The sequence below is a fragment of the Bactrocera oleae genome, chromosome 3 (genome assembly GCF_042242935.1).
Source record: "Bactrocera oleae isolate idBacOlea1 chromosome 3, idBacOlea1, whole genome shotgun sequence".
In the NCBI taxonomy this organism is placed as follows: Eukaryota; Metazoa; Arthropoda; class Insecta; order Diptera; family Tephritidae; genus Bactrocera; species Bactrocera oleae.
In genome coordinates this window covers 43619986-43635485 of record NC_091537.1, presented here as the reverse complement: position 1 = coordinate 43635485, position 15500 = coordinate 43619986, and the positions used below count along the sequence as shown (strand labels likewise).

Sequence of the window (15500 nt, the reverse complement as noted above, 5' to 3'; positions counted from 1 at the left end):
AACTTTGAAGAATTTGCATTTAAAAAAATTTTGTTTTAGACATATTTACGCTTTAATTTTTTTTTCAAAATAATAAATATCATTGGTTAAAATAATAGGTGTTAAATATTTTTTTTTAATAAAATCAATTCAGCGTGGCAAAATACATCTGAAGTTTGTTTAAGACCAAAGGTAACAATTATCCCAAAGAAATATTGAAACTAATTTTGAAAAAAGAAAAGCGAGGAAAAAATGGCAACAATCCAGAGCCCCACTAGATAAAACTAGACTGAATAACTTAACGTCTCAATTAAGAAATGAAATTAAACAATTTAAGAACGATACCATGAGTGCATTTCTATGTGAAGTTACAAATGACTCAAGTACTGAATATTCACTTTGGAAGTCTACCAAAAGACTGAAAAGGCCAATTATGCAAACCCCTCCAATTAAAAACATTGATGGTAGCTGGGCTAGAAATAACTATCAGAAAGCATCCAGATTTGCTGAACACCTTGAAACGATTTTTCAATCCAAACTGTTACCAAACATTATTGCACAAGAAAAGATGGAAATACCACGAGTCACTCTAGCTGAAATCAAAAAAGAAATTTAAAATACCATGAACCCTAAAAAAGCTCCTGATTTCGACCTGATCACCGGCCAGATACCAGATACCAGATACCAAGGAAAGCATTGCTTAAAATAACCAATCTGATTAATGCATCATTCAGACTACAATATGTACCGTCATTATGGAAGGTGGCTGAAGTTATTATGATACCCAAACCTGGAAAGCCACCCCATGAAACCACATCATACCGACCAATTTCACTGCTTCCGGTTATGTCCAAACTGTTTGAAAAACTTTTATTGAAAAGATTAAAACCAATTATTGATGAGAAAAATCTTATTCCAAATCATCAATTTGGTTTTCGGAATCAACACTCTACGATTGATCAGGTTCATCGAATAATTGATACAATTGAAAAAACATTAGAAGAAAAAAAAGTGTGCTCAGCAATATTCCTTGATGTAGCACAAGCTTTCGATAAAGTTTGACATGCAGGATTGAACTATAAACTTAAAATGTTTCTTCCAACACAATTCTCGAAAATTCTGAAATCATATATATCAAAACGCTATTTCAGAATCAAACAAGAGAACGCTTTTTCTGCCCTAAAAAAAATCCAAGCGGGAGTTCCGCAAGGTAATGTATCAGTTCTTTATCTCTTATATACTAGTGACCTACCAACATTTAACGAAAAAATTGTTGCTACATTTGCTGATGATACTGCAATTTTAGCCGTTGGCGACAATAATATTGAGTCAACAGAAAAATTACAAAAATCCATTGCAGAAGTACAACGCTGGACAACTACTTGGCGCATTAAGCTAAATGAAACCAAATCAGTGCATATAGATTTCACCAATAAACGTATACAGCACAAACCAATATATATGAATCAAAAAATAGTTCCGTATGAGAATACAGCAAAATATCTTGGTATGACCCTTGATACTAAACTCAGGTGGAAATCACATGTCAAAAAAAAAAAAAAAACAAGAAGAATTAAAACTTAAGTACAGAAAAATGTACTGGCTATTAGGCAGATATTCTGTCTTGACAATATACAACAATCCTTAAACCGATCTGGACTTATGGTATTCAACTCTGGGGCTGTACCAGTCAAAGCAACAGATTAATTATCCAAAGATTTCAAAACAAAGTACTTCGTGGTATTGTTAATGCACCCTGGTACATTCGTAATGACAACTTGCATATGGATTTGAATGTAGAAATTGTTGACACCGTCATCAAAAAGTATGCTCAAAGTCATGCTAAATTGTTTTTTTGGTGTATCTACAATCAAATTCTTTGCCCTTAGGGCGACGGACATTTATTTTATAATCATTTCCATAAAAATCAATCCTAACTTCGTCACTGAATAAAATATTCGCCACTTCTTTCTTCAGTGGGACCGCTTCAATTTTTATGTTCAGCGCCAAAAGCTTTTCTCTTTTATATGTGGACCTTTCTTAGATGAGGAATTTTTCTGGCCTTACGCCCCGATAAATTACCGTTCACCAATCGACCCGAATTGCAATTCGCCGTAAAGTCACAAAAGGGTCCTTTTTTCCCATGAGAAGTATACGGCGATCATCAATCAGGCCAGTTTTTCTTGGACGACCACGAGTTTCCTTTTCATTTTTTTTTTTACTTTAGAGAATTAGTTACAAAGTTTTTCGACCTTCCTAACGTATTTGCAACGATTTTATACGTTTTTCCTTCATCACGCAATTTTTTTTACCAATCGATAATCTACATCGGTACAGTGGCTTTTACGACCCATTCTAAATAATTTCTTGTTTTTAGTTTATGGTGTCCAAAGGAATATAAAATTACAAATACTACCTACTAATACCTACATTAATATGAAAAATGTTTCGAAATAACACTTATTTTTAAAACATATTACTAACATCTATTTTATTGGCCAACCAAATTTAATGAGGCAATGATAACTTGTCACTCAAACGCAAAATTAACAAAATAGTAATGCAATATGTTGATACTTATGCACTACTATTTCGCCTTAATCGTAAGAATATAACGGTATCCAAAAAAAAAGTAACAGCTAAAAAACGTACACCTTTTGTCCATAAGTGTATATCTCACAGTTAATTGACCGATATATATGCTAAAAACTCAGCCCTAGGCGCTGTGGTCCACATGTTCGATATCTGGGAGCTTGAAATGCTATATTTCCATTTCATCCATTTTTAGTAAATTTTAATTGGTGCTTGATTTATATACTGTAAAGTGAAAGAAGCATATGAAATTTTAAATTGCCACGGGGCACGTCCACCGCATCACTTTGGTTGTGAAATTTAATGCTATTGATGTATTTATTAAGTTGGTTTTCGGACTTTTAGTAGTTTTCAACATAATTGTTATATGAGGGTTCCTGCGTAGGTATCATCTGATAGCAATAATTCTCATAGTATATGAGGAGGTGTCGATTCCGTCCAATAGCGACGAAGGTTTCTATGACAGTGGTATCATGAAATTACCTTCAAAATGTGCGTCTTTCAGCTATGTAAATCAGATAATTCTAACTATGCCTTCAAGTTATTTTGCAAATTTGCCAAAATTTGTAAAAGAAATATAAAGAAATGAAAAAATTTGACGTTCATTAGAATTTAAATTAGTTTAGTAGAATTTAATTAATTTTTACGTTGGTCGTTAAGTTACTAAATTTTTTAGCGTTAAATTATGAGTTTTTTAAGTCGATTAATATTTATTATTTTAAAGAATGTGACCAATTATTTACTAACTATCCATTTATAAAAATGCAGCGTATAGGCTCCATCATTACAATTATAGATATTTGTTTAATCAGATCAAAACATAAATAAACAATGTGAATTCGTAAAAATATTGCATAACAAAAATTTGTGAAAATGATTATTAATTTATAAAGTGTTTAAAGAGCTTACCATTTTTTTTTAAACAAATTTTGGTAAATTTTTTAGTTAGAGACGTTCGTGAATAATTAAATAACGTATTATTTTTTACAGATATCTCTAAAATTCGCCAAATTGTGTAGGGAACTCTATTAGATCAGATTCCTGATTTGACATCTTTGCGTACTATAACAAGTGTGTCAAACTAGCTGTATTGCTTAATAGTAATGCTTAATTGTAGCATACAGTCATAGCAGATTATTAAAGTAATTTCAATTTTAAAATTGCACTATACTGAGCGTTAAGCGAGCTGCTTTTACGTGCGTTAAGCGAGCCGAATCCCTCCATTTATAGTCGCCATAAATTTACAAATAATTTATTTATCTATGTTCAAAAAACTATGTATAAAGGGTGGTAATTTTTGATTATTTTTTAAAAAAAATTTGTATGAATCTTTATAATTTTCTTTTCTAGTTGCTGGTTAGCGGTGGAGTTGATTCGACTGTTTGTGCTGCCTTGTTACGCCACGCATTACATCCAAATCAAATTATCGCAGTTCATATTGACAACGGTAATTTACTTTTTAAAAATTTGCAGCAAAATAAAAAAAAAATTTTATTAAGGATTCATGCGCAAAGGAGAAAGTGAAAAGGTTGAAAAATCTTTAAGGGAAATCGGCATTGATCTGCTAGTGAAAAAGGAAGCTTATCGATTTTTAAAAGGCACTACACAGATTAAAAGACCTGGGCAGTTCTCAATTGTAGAAACGCCCATGCTGTTCCAGACTATTAACCCAGAGGAGAAACGCAAGATTATTGGAGATGTATTCGTAAAAATAACCAATGATATTATATCTGAAATGAAGTTGAAGCCTGATGAAGTGTTACTGGCTCAAGGTACGCTTCGACCAGATTTGATTGAATCTGCATCAAATTTAATTAGCCAAAACGCAGAAACTATTAAAACTCATCATAACGATACAGAACTAATAAGGTTAATAATACACATATTTTTTATTAACACTGACTTTTAACTGATTTAAAACTATTTGACAAGGCAATTGCGAAGTGCTGGTCGTGTCGTTGAGCCTTTAAGCGATTTTCACAAAGATGAAGTAAGAGACATAGGAAGAGATCTTGGTCTACCAGTCGACTTAGTTGAACGACAACCATTTCCAGGGCCAGGCCTAGCCATTCGGATTCTCTGTGCTGAAGAACCTTATATAGAAAAGGACTACTCAGAGACACAGGTTTTTTTTTTTTTTTTTGTAATAATGAAAAATCCAGTTTTATCTTGTTCTTTATAGGTTATCGCAAAAGTTATAGTAGATTTTCATAACAAACTATTGAAAAACCATGCATTAATAAATCGCGTAATTGGCTCTACCACAGAAGCAGAACAAAAGGAACTTAAGCGTATTTCGTCCATAGATAAGGTACAAGCTACAGTTTTACCTTTGCGGTCTGTCGGTGTACAGGGTAAGTAATAATATACATATATAAAGATTTGCACGAATTTTGCGATTAAAGAATTGTAAAGTCCCAAAACTTGGTTCGAAATGACAAGAAGTCATTGGAGACGAGAAGTAAAAGTCACGTCCCCGAGAGGACAAGATCATGAAGTTGTTGAACAAGAGCTCCATGTTTCAATTCTTGGACACCTCAGTGGTCTGTGTCGATTACTATGGGAAGAAGGACATTGTTATACTGTTACTGTTGAGGAACTAGGTCTGACAAAGTATGGAATACAATTTGGTCGGTCTGCGATTCTTTTACAACCTATTGTCATATAAAAATTCCTATTATATGAAATGAGTGTAATCGGATACAGCCACGCCTACTTCCCGTATAACACACGTATTTTCAGTATACAAATAAAACATCAATGAAGATCTCAGAATAAAACTTTGCACAAATAGTGCCCTGAAGGTATTTCATTTTACGCCCAAAAATCGTCGAAATCGGATTATAACTATTCAGGGACCGAGACATCAAATATGTGGACCACAGTGCATATGGGGGAGAATATTTTTTGAATTAATCAATCTTGGTTGGCCTTATACCGTATATATCGGTCCATATGTAAGATATCTTAAGTGAAAGTATAATATTGGATATACTATAGTTTAATATACTACATATCGTGATTTTATTACTCCAGAATGAAATTGGGATTTCCCATCCTTTGTTTTATGGTTTTCTTATATACCCCATCTCTTTAATTTAGATTTGATTGAGTTTATTTCAAATATATCTCATTTGAGTTAATTAAGTAGATATTAATATTATTATTTCGGAATGCAAAATGTATAATAAAACTATGCAAATCTACGACTTATAATATACATAAGTTAATGAGATACCAAATTTGATTGTAATCATTCACGATTTTGTCAAAAAACGAAAGTTGAATGTTTTGCCACACCTGAAAGTATTTCCCCGCCTTTGATCTTTTTAAATTGCGAGAGTATAAAATGTTCGGTTACACTCGAACTTAGCCTTTCCGTACTTGTTATATTTTAGGCTTTATGAGCTTTTAATGGTAATTAGTAAATATATACGAAATCATTTGAATTTGAAATAAAAATTTCCTTAAGGAGGAATAAATGCATGTTTTAATTACTTTTAAAAATGTGTATAGCCATAATTTTCACACTATCCTTCACCCTATGATATTTGATATTTGAAAAAAAAAATAAATTTTTACTCAGTTTATATCAAATAGTTGTGTTACATTATGTTTTTTTTTTCAGGTGATAAAAGAACTTATAGCTATGTGGTGGGTCTTTCTAGTAGTTCAGAACCTAATTGGACTGATTTGATATTTTTGGCAAAATTAATTCCTCGTATTCTTCATAATGTCAACCGTGTTTGCTATGTGTTTGGAGGTCCCGTGCAATATCAAATTACCGATATTACTCATACTTCTCTTAATAAATACGTTTTAGAGCAACTTAGGGAAGCTGACGCTATAGGAAGCGAAGTATGTTGATAATTTATAGAAGTACTTTTTGTGATGATTGCATTTTATGTTTCTTTAATTTAGATAATAAATCAGACAGGTCTACATCGTGTAATTTCGCAAATGCCAATTGTTCTGATTCCCGTGCATTTTGACAGAGATCCCACGAATCGAACTCCGTCTTGTTGTAGGTCAATAGTCTTAAGACCATTTTTAACAAATGATTTTATGACCGGAATACCAATAATACCAGGATCGCTTCAATTGCCGACCCAGGTAAGAAATAATATTTTTATGTTATGCTAATTGTGTTTTCCTATTATAGTTTAATATAGTCTTTGCTTCGACATTTCTCCGCTCGCTATCTTCGCGTTATTTCCTTGTCAAAATATTTAATTTGCAAGCAACAACAAAGAAACTAGAGAGTATATTAGTATACAGTACTGTACAATCCAGAGTATATATACCTCATTAAAGTAGTATAGCCCAACGTTCATAAAATACAAGGTTACGACAACCTTGACGTCATTGAACCAACATAGTAATTCCCACAGTGGGACAAATTAAAAAAAAAATTAGTTACATTACTGTTTTTTATTTTTGCGTTTTTTGTTCATGCACATTAAGATAGATCTAAACACAACTATGTATGTGAAGCTTACCCAATTTAAATAAGATGTCATCCAATTTGAAATTATTACAGCAAATTGTTGAATTTATTAAATTACCCTCTGCGCGCAATAGACAATCCAAAACTTTTTTTTAACTTTTATTTTTATGAAATCTTAAGAAATGTAAGAAAAAAAAATTATTTCTGTGATATACTAACAGTGTCATTAATAATCTATTATCCAAAAGTTTACATTAAGTTAGTTTCCTCCGCCTTAAGTTTGGAAAAGTTATGCAAAATTTTGATATTTAAATTTCTTCATAGCATTCATATCACTCACTCAAATTTTGTCCATACCACCTATTTACAAATTTTATAACGAATTTGACTTATTTAAATATGTCATTCCTTCAAATGTCATCAGGCAATTAGAGTTGCTATGTGTATACATTTATTTGGAAAAATTAAAACTTGATTTTAAATTGAAATATTTTTGAAGATTAAAATAAGTTTTGAAGTGAATATTATTTTTGCCGCATCAGAGGAAATTTTCTAGGTCGCGTCACGCCCCTTTTCAAATTCCCGTCTCCTTTTTGTTTCTGTAAGCATATTGTACTACTGCACATTGCCACATACATATACTATACAAGGTGCAATTCAAAAGGTTTAAGGACTTTTATTAAAAAACGAATATTATTATTTTTTTTTTTTTGAAAAATTTATTGGTCGCCTTCAAAATAGTCTCCTTCTGCCTGAATACAACGTTTTGCACGTTCAAGAAGGTTATCGAATGACTTTTTTAGGTCATTTGTCGGTATAGCGTTGAGGATGGCGGTCGTCGCCTTTTGGATGGCATCAACGTCAGTATAGCGGTTTCCTTTCATGGCCAAATGTAGTTATCCGAAAGGGTAGAAGTCGCAAGGTGCCATATCAGGTGAATACGGGGAGTGGTTGATTGTTAAAATTTGATTTTTGGTCAAATAATCGGCCGCATGCGTCGAGCGATGAGACGGCGCATTATCGTGCAACAAACGCCAACTTCCATCTTCGCTTCAAAACTCCAAGGTAGAATACCGCATTACGGTTTGGCCGGGTGGAACAAATTCTTTGTGGACAATACCCTTGGAATCATAAAAACAAATCAGCATTGTCTTCACTTTTGACTTCTCCAGGCGCGATGTTTTGGGTTTCGGCTCATTTCTCATTTATGTCCTCACGACCACTTTGAAAACGTTGAAACCACTCGTGAATACGGCTACGGGATGGACAATCATCGCCATAAACTTGTTTCATCATTTGATGAGTTTTGGTAAAAGTTTTACCAAGTTTAAAACAAAACTTAATGTTGGCTCTTTGTTCGATGCTCATTTTCCGACCGACACTACAAATGTAATGTCACATGTAGCACGATAACTTCACTTCCAATAGATGAAATGTCATGAAATTTTTACTGGAAGTCGATAAAGGGTCGCAGATTCTAAGGCACTAGTCGACATATAGATGGCGCCACTAGAGTTTACTTTGTTACTTTTGTCCTGTTTACTTTGGAACGCACCTTGTATAAATCACTTCGGGAGTCGTTCTGGTCTCAAACGCTGAACACATGGAATACAACATGCGACAGGCAGCATCTGTCAAATATTAACATACACACGTTCTTATTGTCACAGTTATATAAACAACAGCACGACTTCCAGTGCAGCAGGCTTGCAGTTGTCGCTGTCGCTAAATTAAAACTATTTCTAATTTTGCCGACGACAATGGACAGTGTAGTGTTTTCAAAGTATCTAACAAGTCTAACGTTATCTTACCAACAGAAGCATCAAACAGCTCTGATATATCATTTGTAAGAACAATTGATAATTTAAAACAAATATATCGACCTCTTTACTTATTTTTTTGCACAAAGTTCACTTTGAACAAAATATTTAAATTTCAATGAAGTGAAATTGTGTATATCAGCTGTGTGAGATGTCGCTGCCGTCTTCATAAAGTACAAAAAGCTGGCTTCAAGACGACAATTCCCGACAAGAAAATTTCGCTATCGTGCAGTCGTGTCGTCAAGGATGGTGTCGTGCAGTCGGCTTTGTGTTCAAAGCATTGTGTTGGAATTAGTGCCCGACGTGCCGTGCAGAACCAAGAATGGTAGAATAAAAGATTACGCCGCTTGTGACGTAATTCTTTTGAGTTAAGAAGAATAAACATAGAACGGCATGTAAATAGTAAGCAAAACCGTAAACACTTATGTTAATTCGTGAAATAGACTTAATTTATTAGTTCATAATGAAAACGTTTTAGTAAAATGAATATAATAATATTAAGGGAAAATATTTTGGTCAGTTTTTTTTAGCAATATTTTTATCTATTAACAACATAATTGCCAATAAAGCGAAGTATAGGATTATACCACAACAAACGACGATTTACGTTTTTAGCATGGTAGGAGAGCTACAACAGCAATGACATATGTACAAATTGATTTCCGAAGACTTTCGTTGATTTGTTTAGAAACTGTTGATAAAGAAATGCTTGATTTTATTCGCCAAAGGAAAGGATTATAAATATATTCTCTTAATTACCAAAGTTTTTGAGCTCATTGATAACAGCTTGAGTAAATGTAAAATATCATATGTCATCGCAGCGATCTACATATCTCCTAATCAAATCAAATTAAGGACAACATATATTTCATACAGAGTTTTGTACACTCATGATGGTGCTGCTTTCCTTGGCAGGGGTGATGATCACATACCATCGATTCTCGGTGGTGACTTTAATGTACATTTTGCAAAGGATGCGAACTTGCCACTACTTCACTTTCTTCGTGAAAAATTCGGTGTAGATATCGTGTGTTTCGACAGAAGATAAGGTACAAATTGAAGTAATAAATTATATATTAAATTTGTTTATCACATTATTTCGATTATCCATGTAATATATACAAATAACTCTCTCACTCTCAATGAATCGGTAAAGAAATATTTACGTGTACTGTGCTGCTCGCGACTTTTGCAAAACTATTTCATAACATCTTTGATACAAAATATTATTAATTCCTTACAAGTAAATTATCAGTTTATAGCTTTTAATGATTAATATTTTAAGCGGTTTCAAAGATAAAACAACATAAAAATTATAAAATGACTATGGCAACCAACCATTTTGAAACAACTTTGTCATCAAACATATGATTTCAAAGTTGTCGTAATCTTGTAATATTTTATGAACGTTGGGTATAGCCGATGTATTTATAGTTACTAAGTTTTGTTTTACTCCAATATTTTTAGTTTTTACTTTCAAAAATGAAATGCAAGATTTAAAAATTTTATTCTTAATTGTGTAACGATTTCGAAATCTTCAAATCTTTTTGATTAATTTTCAAATTAATTAATTATTGGCTATTAAAATGAGTTCTGTCCGACTATGACTATTTCTGAAGAAGATGTAATTTTTCATAAATTGACCTAAACTAAAAAACCCAATGTTAGATATGATGATATACTGATTCCAAAGGTTTTTATGTTGTATTTTTAATAAAAACCTAAACAAGGTTTATTAAGGTTGTAACACCCAAAAGGCAACTTCGGAGACCCTATAAAGTATATATTATATATACATATAAATTATCAGCGTGATGTGTTGAATCGAAATAGCCATGTTCATGTATGTTGGTATAAACGAGAACAAGTTCCCCAGTTTTTGAGATATCGATCTGAAATTTTAAATACGTCCTATTATCCCCATCTTGCTCATACGCCGGAACCGCCGACATCGGAGCACATACAAAACTGACCTATTAAAATCAAATCCTTTTATGAAAAATTTTTGACTATTTGACCAATATCATCACGGAATTTGAAGAGAATTATTGTTCTTGTTGTAACGATTATCCAGACCCTGTTAGGGGAAAAGTAATAAGTTAACTGTCATCGAAATCACTTAATGGAAACGAGCTGTTTCGACAGATTCGGACTAAGGGAGAGGGGGTTTTATTGAGTAGTTTGGCGACATGTTGACGGAATGTTCTCCTGATGTTTCTGGGAGGCGACTCCGCTTCAAGCTGATGTCTGCAGGTGTGATTTCGGCGAAAACATTCGAGTAGAAACTGCTTTGAGAGAAGTGTGTTATGCTCCTTTACTGGTTGCATGTGGGCCTCACTGTGTAGATGTTCGATAGGAGAAATCAGGAAGCATCCTGTTATAGTCCGGAATGCGGAGTTCTGGCAGGTCTGAATCTTCTCCATCTACGTCCTACTATATCCAGGCGACCATATTGGAGCGGCGTAGTTAATAACCGGCCGACCGATTGCCTTGTTTGTTGCCAACAACGTCTTTTTGTGTTTGCCCTAAGTGCTGCTGGCTAGCGATTTGAGGATTTTGTTGCGGTTCTGTTCTTTTGTGACAGTCGCTGTCAAGTGTGACACCTAAAATCATAATATTATTTATCGTCGGAATTTTGACGTCATTGACGGAAATGTTGAGTTCCAGTCTGTACTCCTTCATCCAGTTGGTAAATAGGGTGGTCGTGGATTTGGCAGAGAAAAGTTTTGGGTTACTAGCAGTGAAGAAGCGAGAAAGTTCTTGGAAATAGGCATCCACTTTTCAACACATGCCATCGATTCCATTGACCGACGTCAATATCATGCCATCATCTGCGTATGAGGTAATTGAGACTTATTTTGATGGTTGTTGGAGTTTCGAGATGTAGTGATTAAATAGTAACTGTGATAGGGCACCACCCCGCGAACCCTCCGTTTAATTCTCCTTAATTTTGATTGTTTACCTCGAAATAATAGCGATGATTGAGGTCCGCTCAGGTAGTTTCTAGTCCACCAGGCCTGGAGGGAGCTTGGTTTGTTCGATATACTCAAGTAGCGTTGTATGGTTGACTGTGTCAAACGCTTTTGACATGTCCAACGCTACAAGTACAGTCCACTCGCAGGGTGGCTTCTGGTTGATTCCACAAGCCCTCTGGGTGTTTCTGACGCTAAGTGCTTTGGTGGTGCTGTGCACTTGACGGAAGTGTTTAACTAAGCTCAGGTGGTGTGCAACAGTCGGGACTAGCAAGGTCTCAAGTGCTTTTACTACTGTGGAAAGGAGAGTTATCGGGCGATAGGACTCCCTTACGTGAGGAGGCTTCCCAGGTTTCATTAGTGGGACCACCCTTCCAATTTTCCACATATCGGGTATGTGAAGGGTGTTCAGAGACAAATTAAGAGATAATTTACTCCCGCCGAGCCTAGGTCTTTTTACATCATCATATTAATTCCGTCTGGGCCGATTCGATGGCCTCCTCGCCGGTGAAAGCAAGTGGTACGCAGTCTTGTGGTCTTTTGCTAAACCGTCGGGTTACATATCTTTTCGCTTTATCCACCGAAGGGTGCAGTATAAATTGTCGGCTAAAATAGCTCGGGTCCGAAGAGGCACGTCTGTCGAATTGGATGTCGACACGGTCATCGTCGTGTTCCCTCGGCTTGAAACAAGCAGCGCAGCCATGTTCGGATGGTATCCTGTTGGGCAACAAGTAACTGGGGGAATATATATATAATATATAATATTTCGAGCTCGACATCGCCTGACTAGATAGCTATTGCTGACATTCTATGATGATAGTATCGATGCCGCTGTCGATAAGACTACACTGTCGACGTAATCAAGGAAGGACCTCTTTATGTTCCGTTAAAAGCAGACGACTGCAGGGGGGATTTCTGCGAAAACACCGCAGCAGAAACTGCTTGGAGAGGAGCTCATTATGTTCCTTAATCGGAAGCATATGGGCTTCACTGTGCAGGTGTTCTATTGGGGACATCAAGGGGCGTGATAGTCCGGAGTGCAGTGTTTTGACAAGTCTGAAGCTTCTTCGTCTGCGTTGCACTACATCCAGGCGACCATATTGGTGATGTATAGTTTAGGACCGGCCGGCCGATTGCCTTGTATGTTGCCAGCAACGTTTCTTTGTCTTTTCACCAAGAGCTTCAGCCCTAGAGGGAGCGTGGATTGTTGTAGGTCCTCAAGTAGCGTTGTGTGATTGACTGTGTCAAAAGCTTATGACAAGTCCAACGCTACGAGTATCTTCCTCTCGCAGGGTGGTTTCTGGTTTAGGCCATGAACTATCTAGGCGTTTATGACGATAAGTGCTGTGGTGGTGCTGTGCACTTTCCGGAAGCCATGCTGATGTTCTGCTAGACTCAGGTGGTGAGTGAACGTCGGGAGTAACAAGGCCTCAAGTGTCTTCACTACTGGGGAAAGGAGAGTTATCAGACGATAAGACTCCCCTTTGTTGGCGGGTTTCCCAGGATTCAGTAGTAGGAACACTCTTCCGACTTTCCACACATCGGGTATTTGAAGAGTGGCCATCGACAAGTTGAGGACCTTAGTAAGGTAGCTTACTCCCGTCGAGCCTAGATATTTTATCATCAGCATGCTTATTCCGTCAGGGCCAATGGATTTGGACGATTTGGCCTTTGTGATGGCACTCTGAACCTCCCCATCGGTGAAAGTAAGTGGTGCGCAGTATTTTGGCATTTTGCGCAACCATCGGGTAACACATCGGTTAGCCTTGTCAAAGGGTGCAGTGTAAACTTCGGGTCCGAGGAGGCATGGCCATCGAATTGAATTTCTACCCGGTTGTCATGTCTCCTCGGATTAGACAAGGCCTAGACAGTAGTCCAAAGCTTACTCACACCGGTGAAGAGATTGCAGCTTTGTCCGCTTATATTGATTTACCATTTGCCGAATCTCCAAATTGAGATCCCTTATTCGGGGATCACAGGGATAGGCAAGGCGTAAGGTGTTGCGCTCTTTTGCTAATACAGCTGCTTCGGCTGGGAAATTAGGGCGGAGTTCCGCGATTCTTCCAGCCGGTATGAAGCGAGCAATAGCAGCAGCGATCACCTTGCGGAATTGACGCTCGCCTACGATGATGTCCGTAGGTATGGGTAATGCGTTGAAGTTGCTCTCAGTAAATTCTGTGAAATCGACCCAGTTAGCTTTACTAAAGTTAATAAAGGTGCCGTTGTCCACCGAAATAAAGTCGGGAGGTTTCTCTATTGAGATAATTATGGTCAGATGGTCTGATGCGAGAGTTTGCCAGGTAGGTAGCCAGGTTATGCTATTTATCAGACCACCGCTAGCGATGGTAATATTAGGCGAGCAATTACAGCTGCCCATAATTCTGGTGGAGGCTTCGTCATTCATTGTGCAGAATGTCGAATCGTCAATCTGTTCCGCCAGCTCCATCCCCCTACGATCGTTTGACAGGCAGGAATGCCAAAGATCGTGGTGCGCGTTAAAGTCGCGTAGCACCAAACGGTTTTCACCACGAAGTAGCGCATCTATGTTCGGGTGATATCCTGTTCGACATCGCCTGACCGGATTGCTATACCCTGACATTCAAGGGTAGTGTCCCTGCGGTAGATGTCACCATCGATTAGACGATATTGCACGGGGTTGTGCAGTATGAAGGCTAGGCCTACACCATTATCTCGCTCTCGATCCTTACGCAAAACGTTGAAACCTGCACAACTCAGAAGATCTAAACGGCTGTTTAACTTGGTTTCTTGGACCGCAGCTATAGATACGCGTTCCCGGCTCATATATGCAACTATCTCCTCGATCTTACTCTGGAGTCCGTTGCAGTTAAATTGTAGAATTCGTTTGTTGCGGTTGTCCGTGGTGGTTGTAGCAGCTGTAATATCCACATGGGCGGTTGTCGCACTGTGGTGTTGTTTGGTGACGCCACCATATGGGATTGCGGGGGTAGACTCCTACATTACGGGGCAACATACGGAACACTACAGAAAGTGACACCAGCCAGTGCAAGAATTGCACTTGACAGATGTGACGTTCCGGCGTATTTCGGTCTGACACACGGATCTGTGCGAGGAAGCAGGAGTTGCTGAGTAGTTCTCGCACGAGGATTGGAACGGTATGAAGGTGGGGAGTTGGTCAGCTTGGGAGTCATGCTGTCTTGAGCACCTTAGGGCCGTAGAGGTCCGTTCTTGGTCACTCGACTGGGGTGGCAGCGCAGTGCGCGAACATGGTTCAGATTGCACCGCCGTTGAGGCAGGTGTCGCAGTAGTGCGTTGGCAGCATATGGCCACGTAACTCGTGGTCCACTCTCTATGGGTCTTAAGGCCTGAGCAGGTCTTAAGATGGCTCCATCCATCCGTTCCCACGACAGTCGGGTCTACGTAAGCGGAACGGACCCGGGTTTATTCCGGCCAAGGACTGTCAACTCGGCAGAATTTTGCCGCTACAACAACAACAACAACATGACTCCATCCATTGCATGCATTGTACCTAACCGAGATGGAGTTTGGGTGGAACCTTTTAGCGCAAATGCAGCAGAAGAATTCCTCTTGGCCCAGGTTGGACTCGATGCCAGCACAATGCCAGGAGGATACGGAGCAAACCTGCTGCTAAGGGTTGCTCTCTTTGCCGGATAAAATCGGGTCAATTAATTCGATTTTAATGTTGTTTAT

The 15500-nt window shown here is 37.2% G+C and overlaps 1 protein-coding gene across 4 annotated transcripts in view; it reads left to right on the top strand.

The window, feature by feature from the left end:
• The window catches only part of bur (GMP synthase burgundy), a 78608-nt gene that overhangs the window by 40270 nt on the left and 22838 nt on the right, over positions 1-15500 (top strand). For 3 of the 4 annotated variants that reach the window (XR_004976495.2, XR_004976501.2, XM_036362920.2), the window contains 6 exons: positions 3922-4018; positions 4071-4440; positions 4504-4696; positions 4754-4925; positions 6200-6429; positions 6493-6684. Coding sequence is in view for 1 of the 4 variants with exons in the window: in XM_036362920.2 (XP_036218813.1) it covers positions 3922-4018; positions 4071-4440; positions 4504-4696; positions 4754-4925; positions 6200-6429; positions 6493-6684 (1254 nt within the window). In the remaining 3 variants the exon portion in view is untranslated. The remainder of the gene's footprint in view (positions 1-3921; positions 4019-4070; positions 4441-4503; positions 4697-4753; positions 4926-6199; positions 6430-6492; positions 6685-15500) is intronic. The other variant, XR_004976526.2, reaches the window with a different exon arrangement.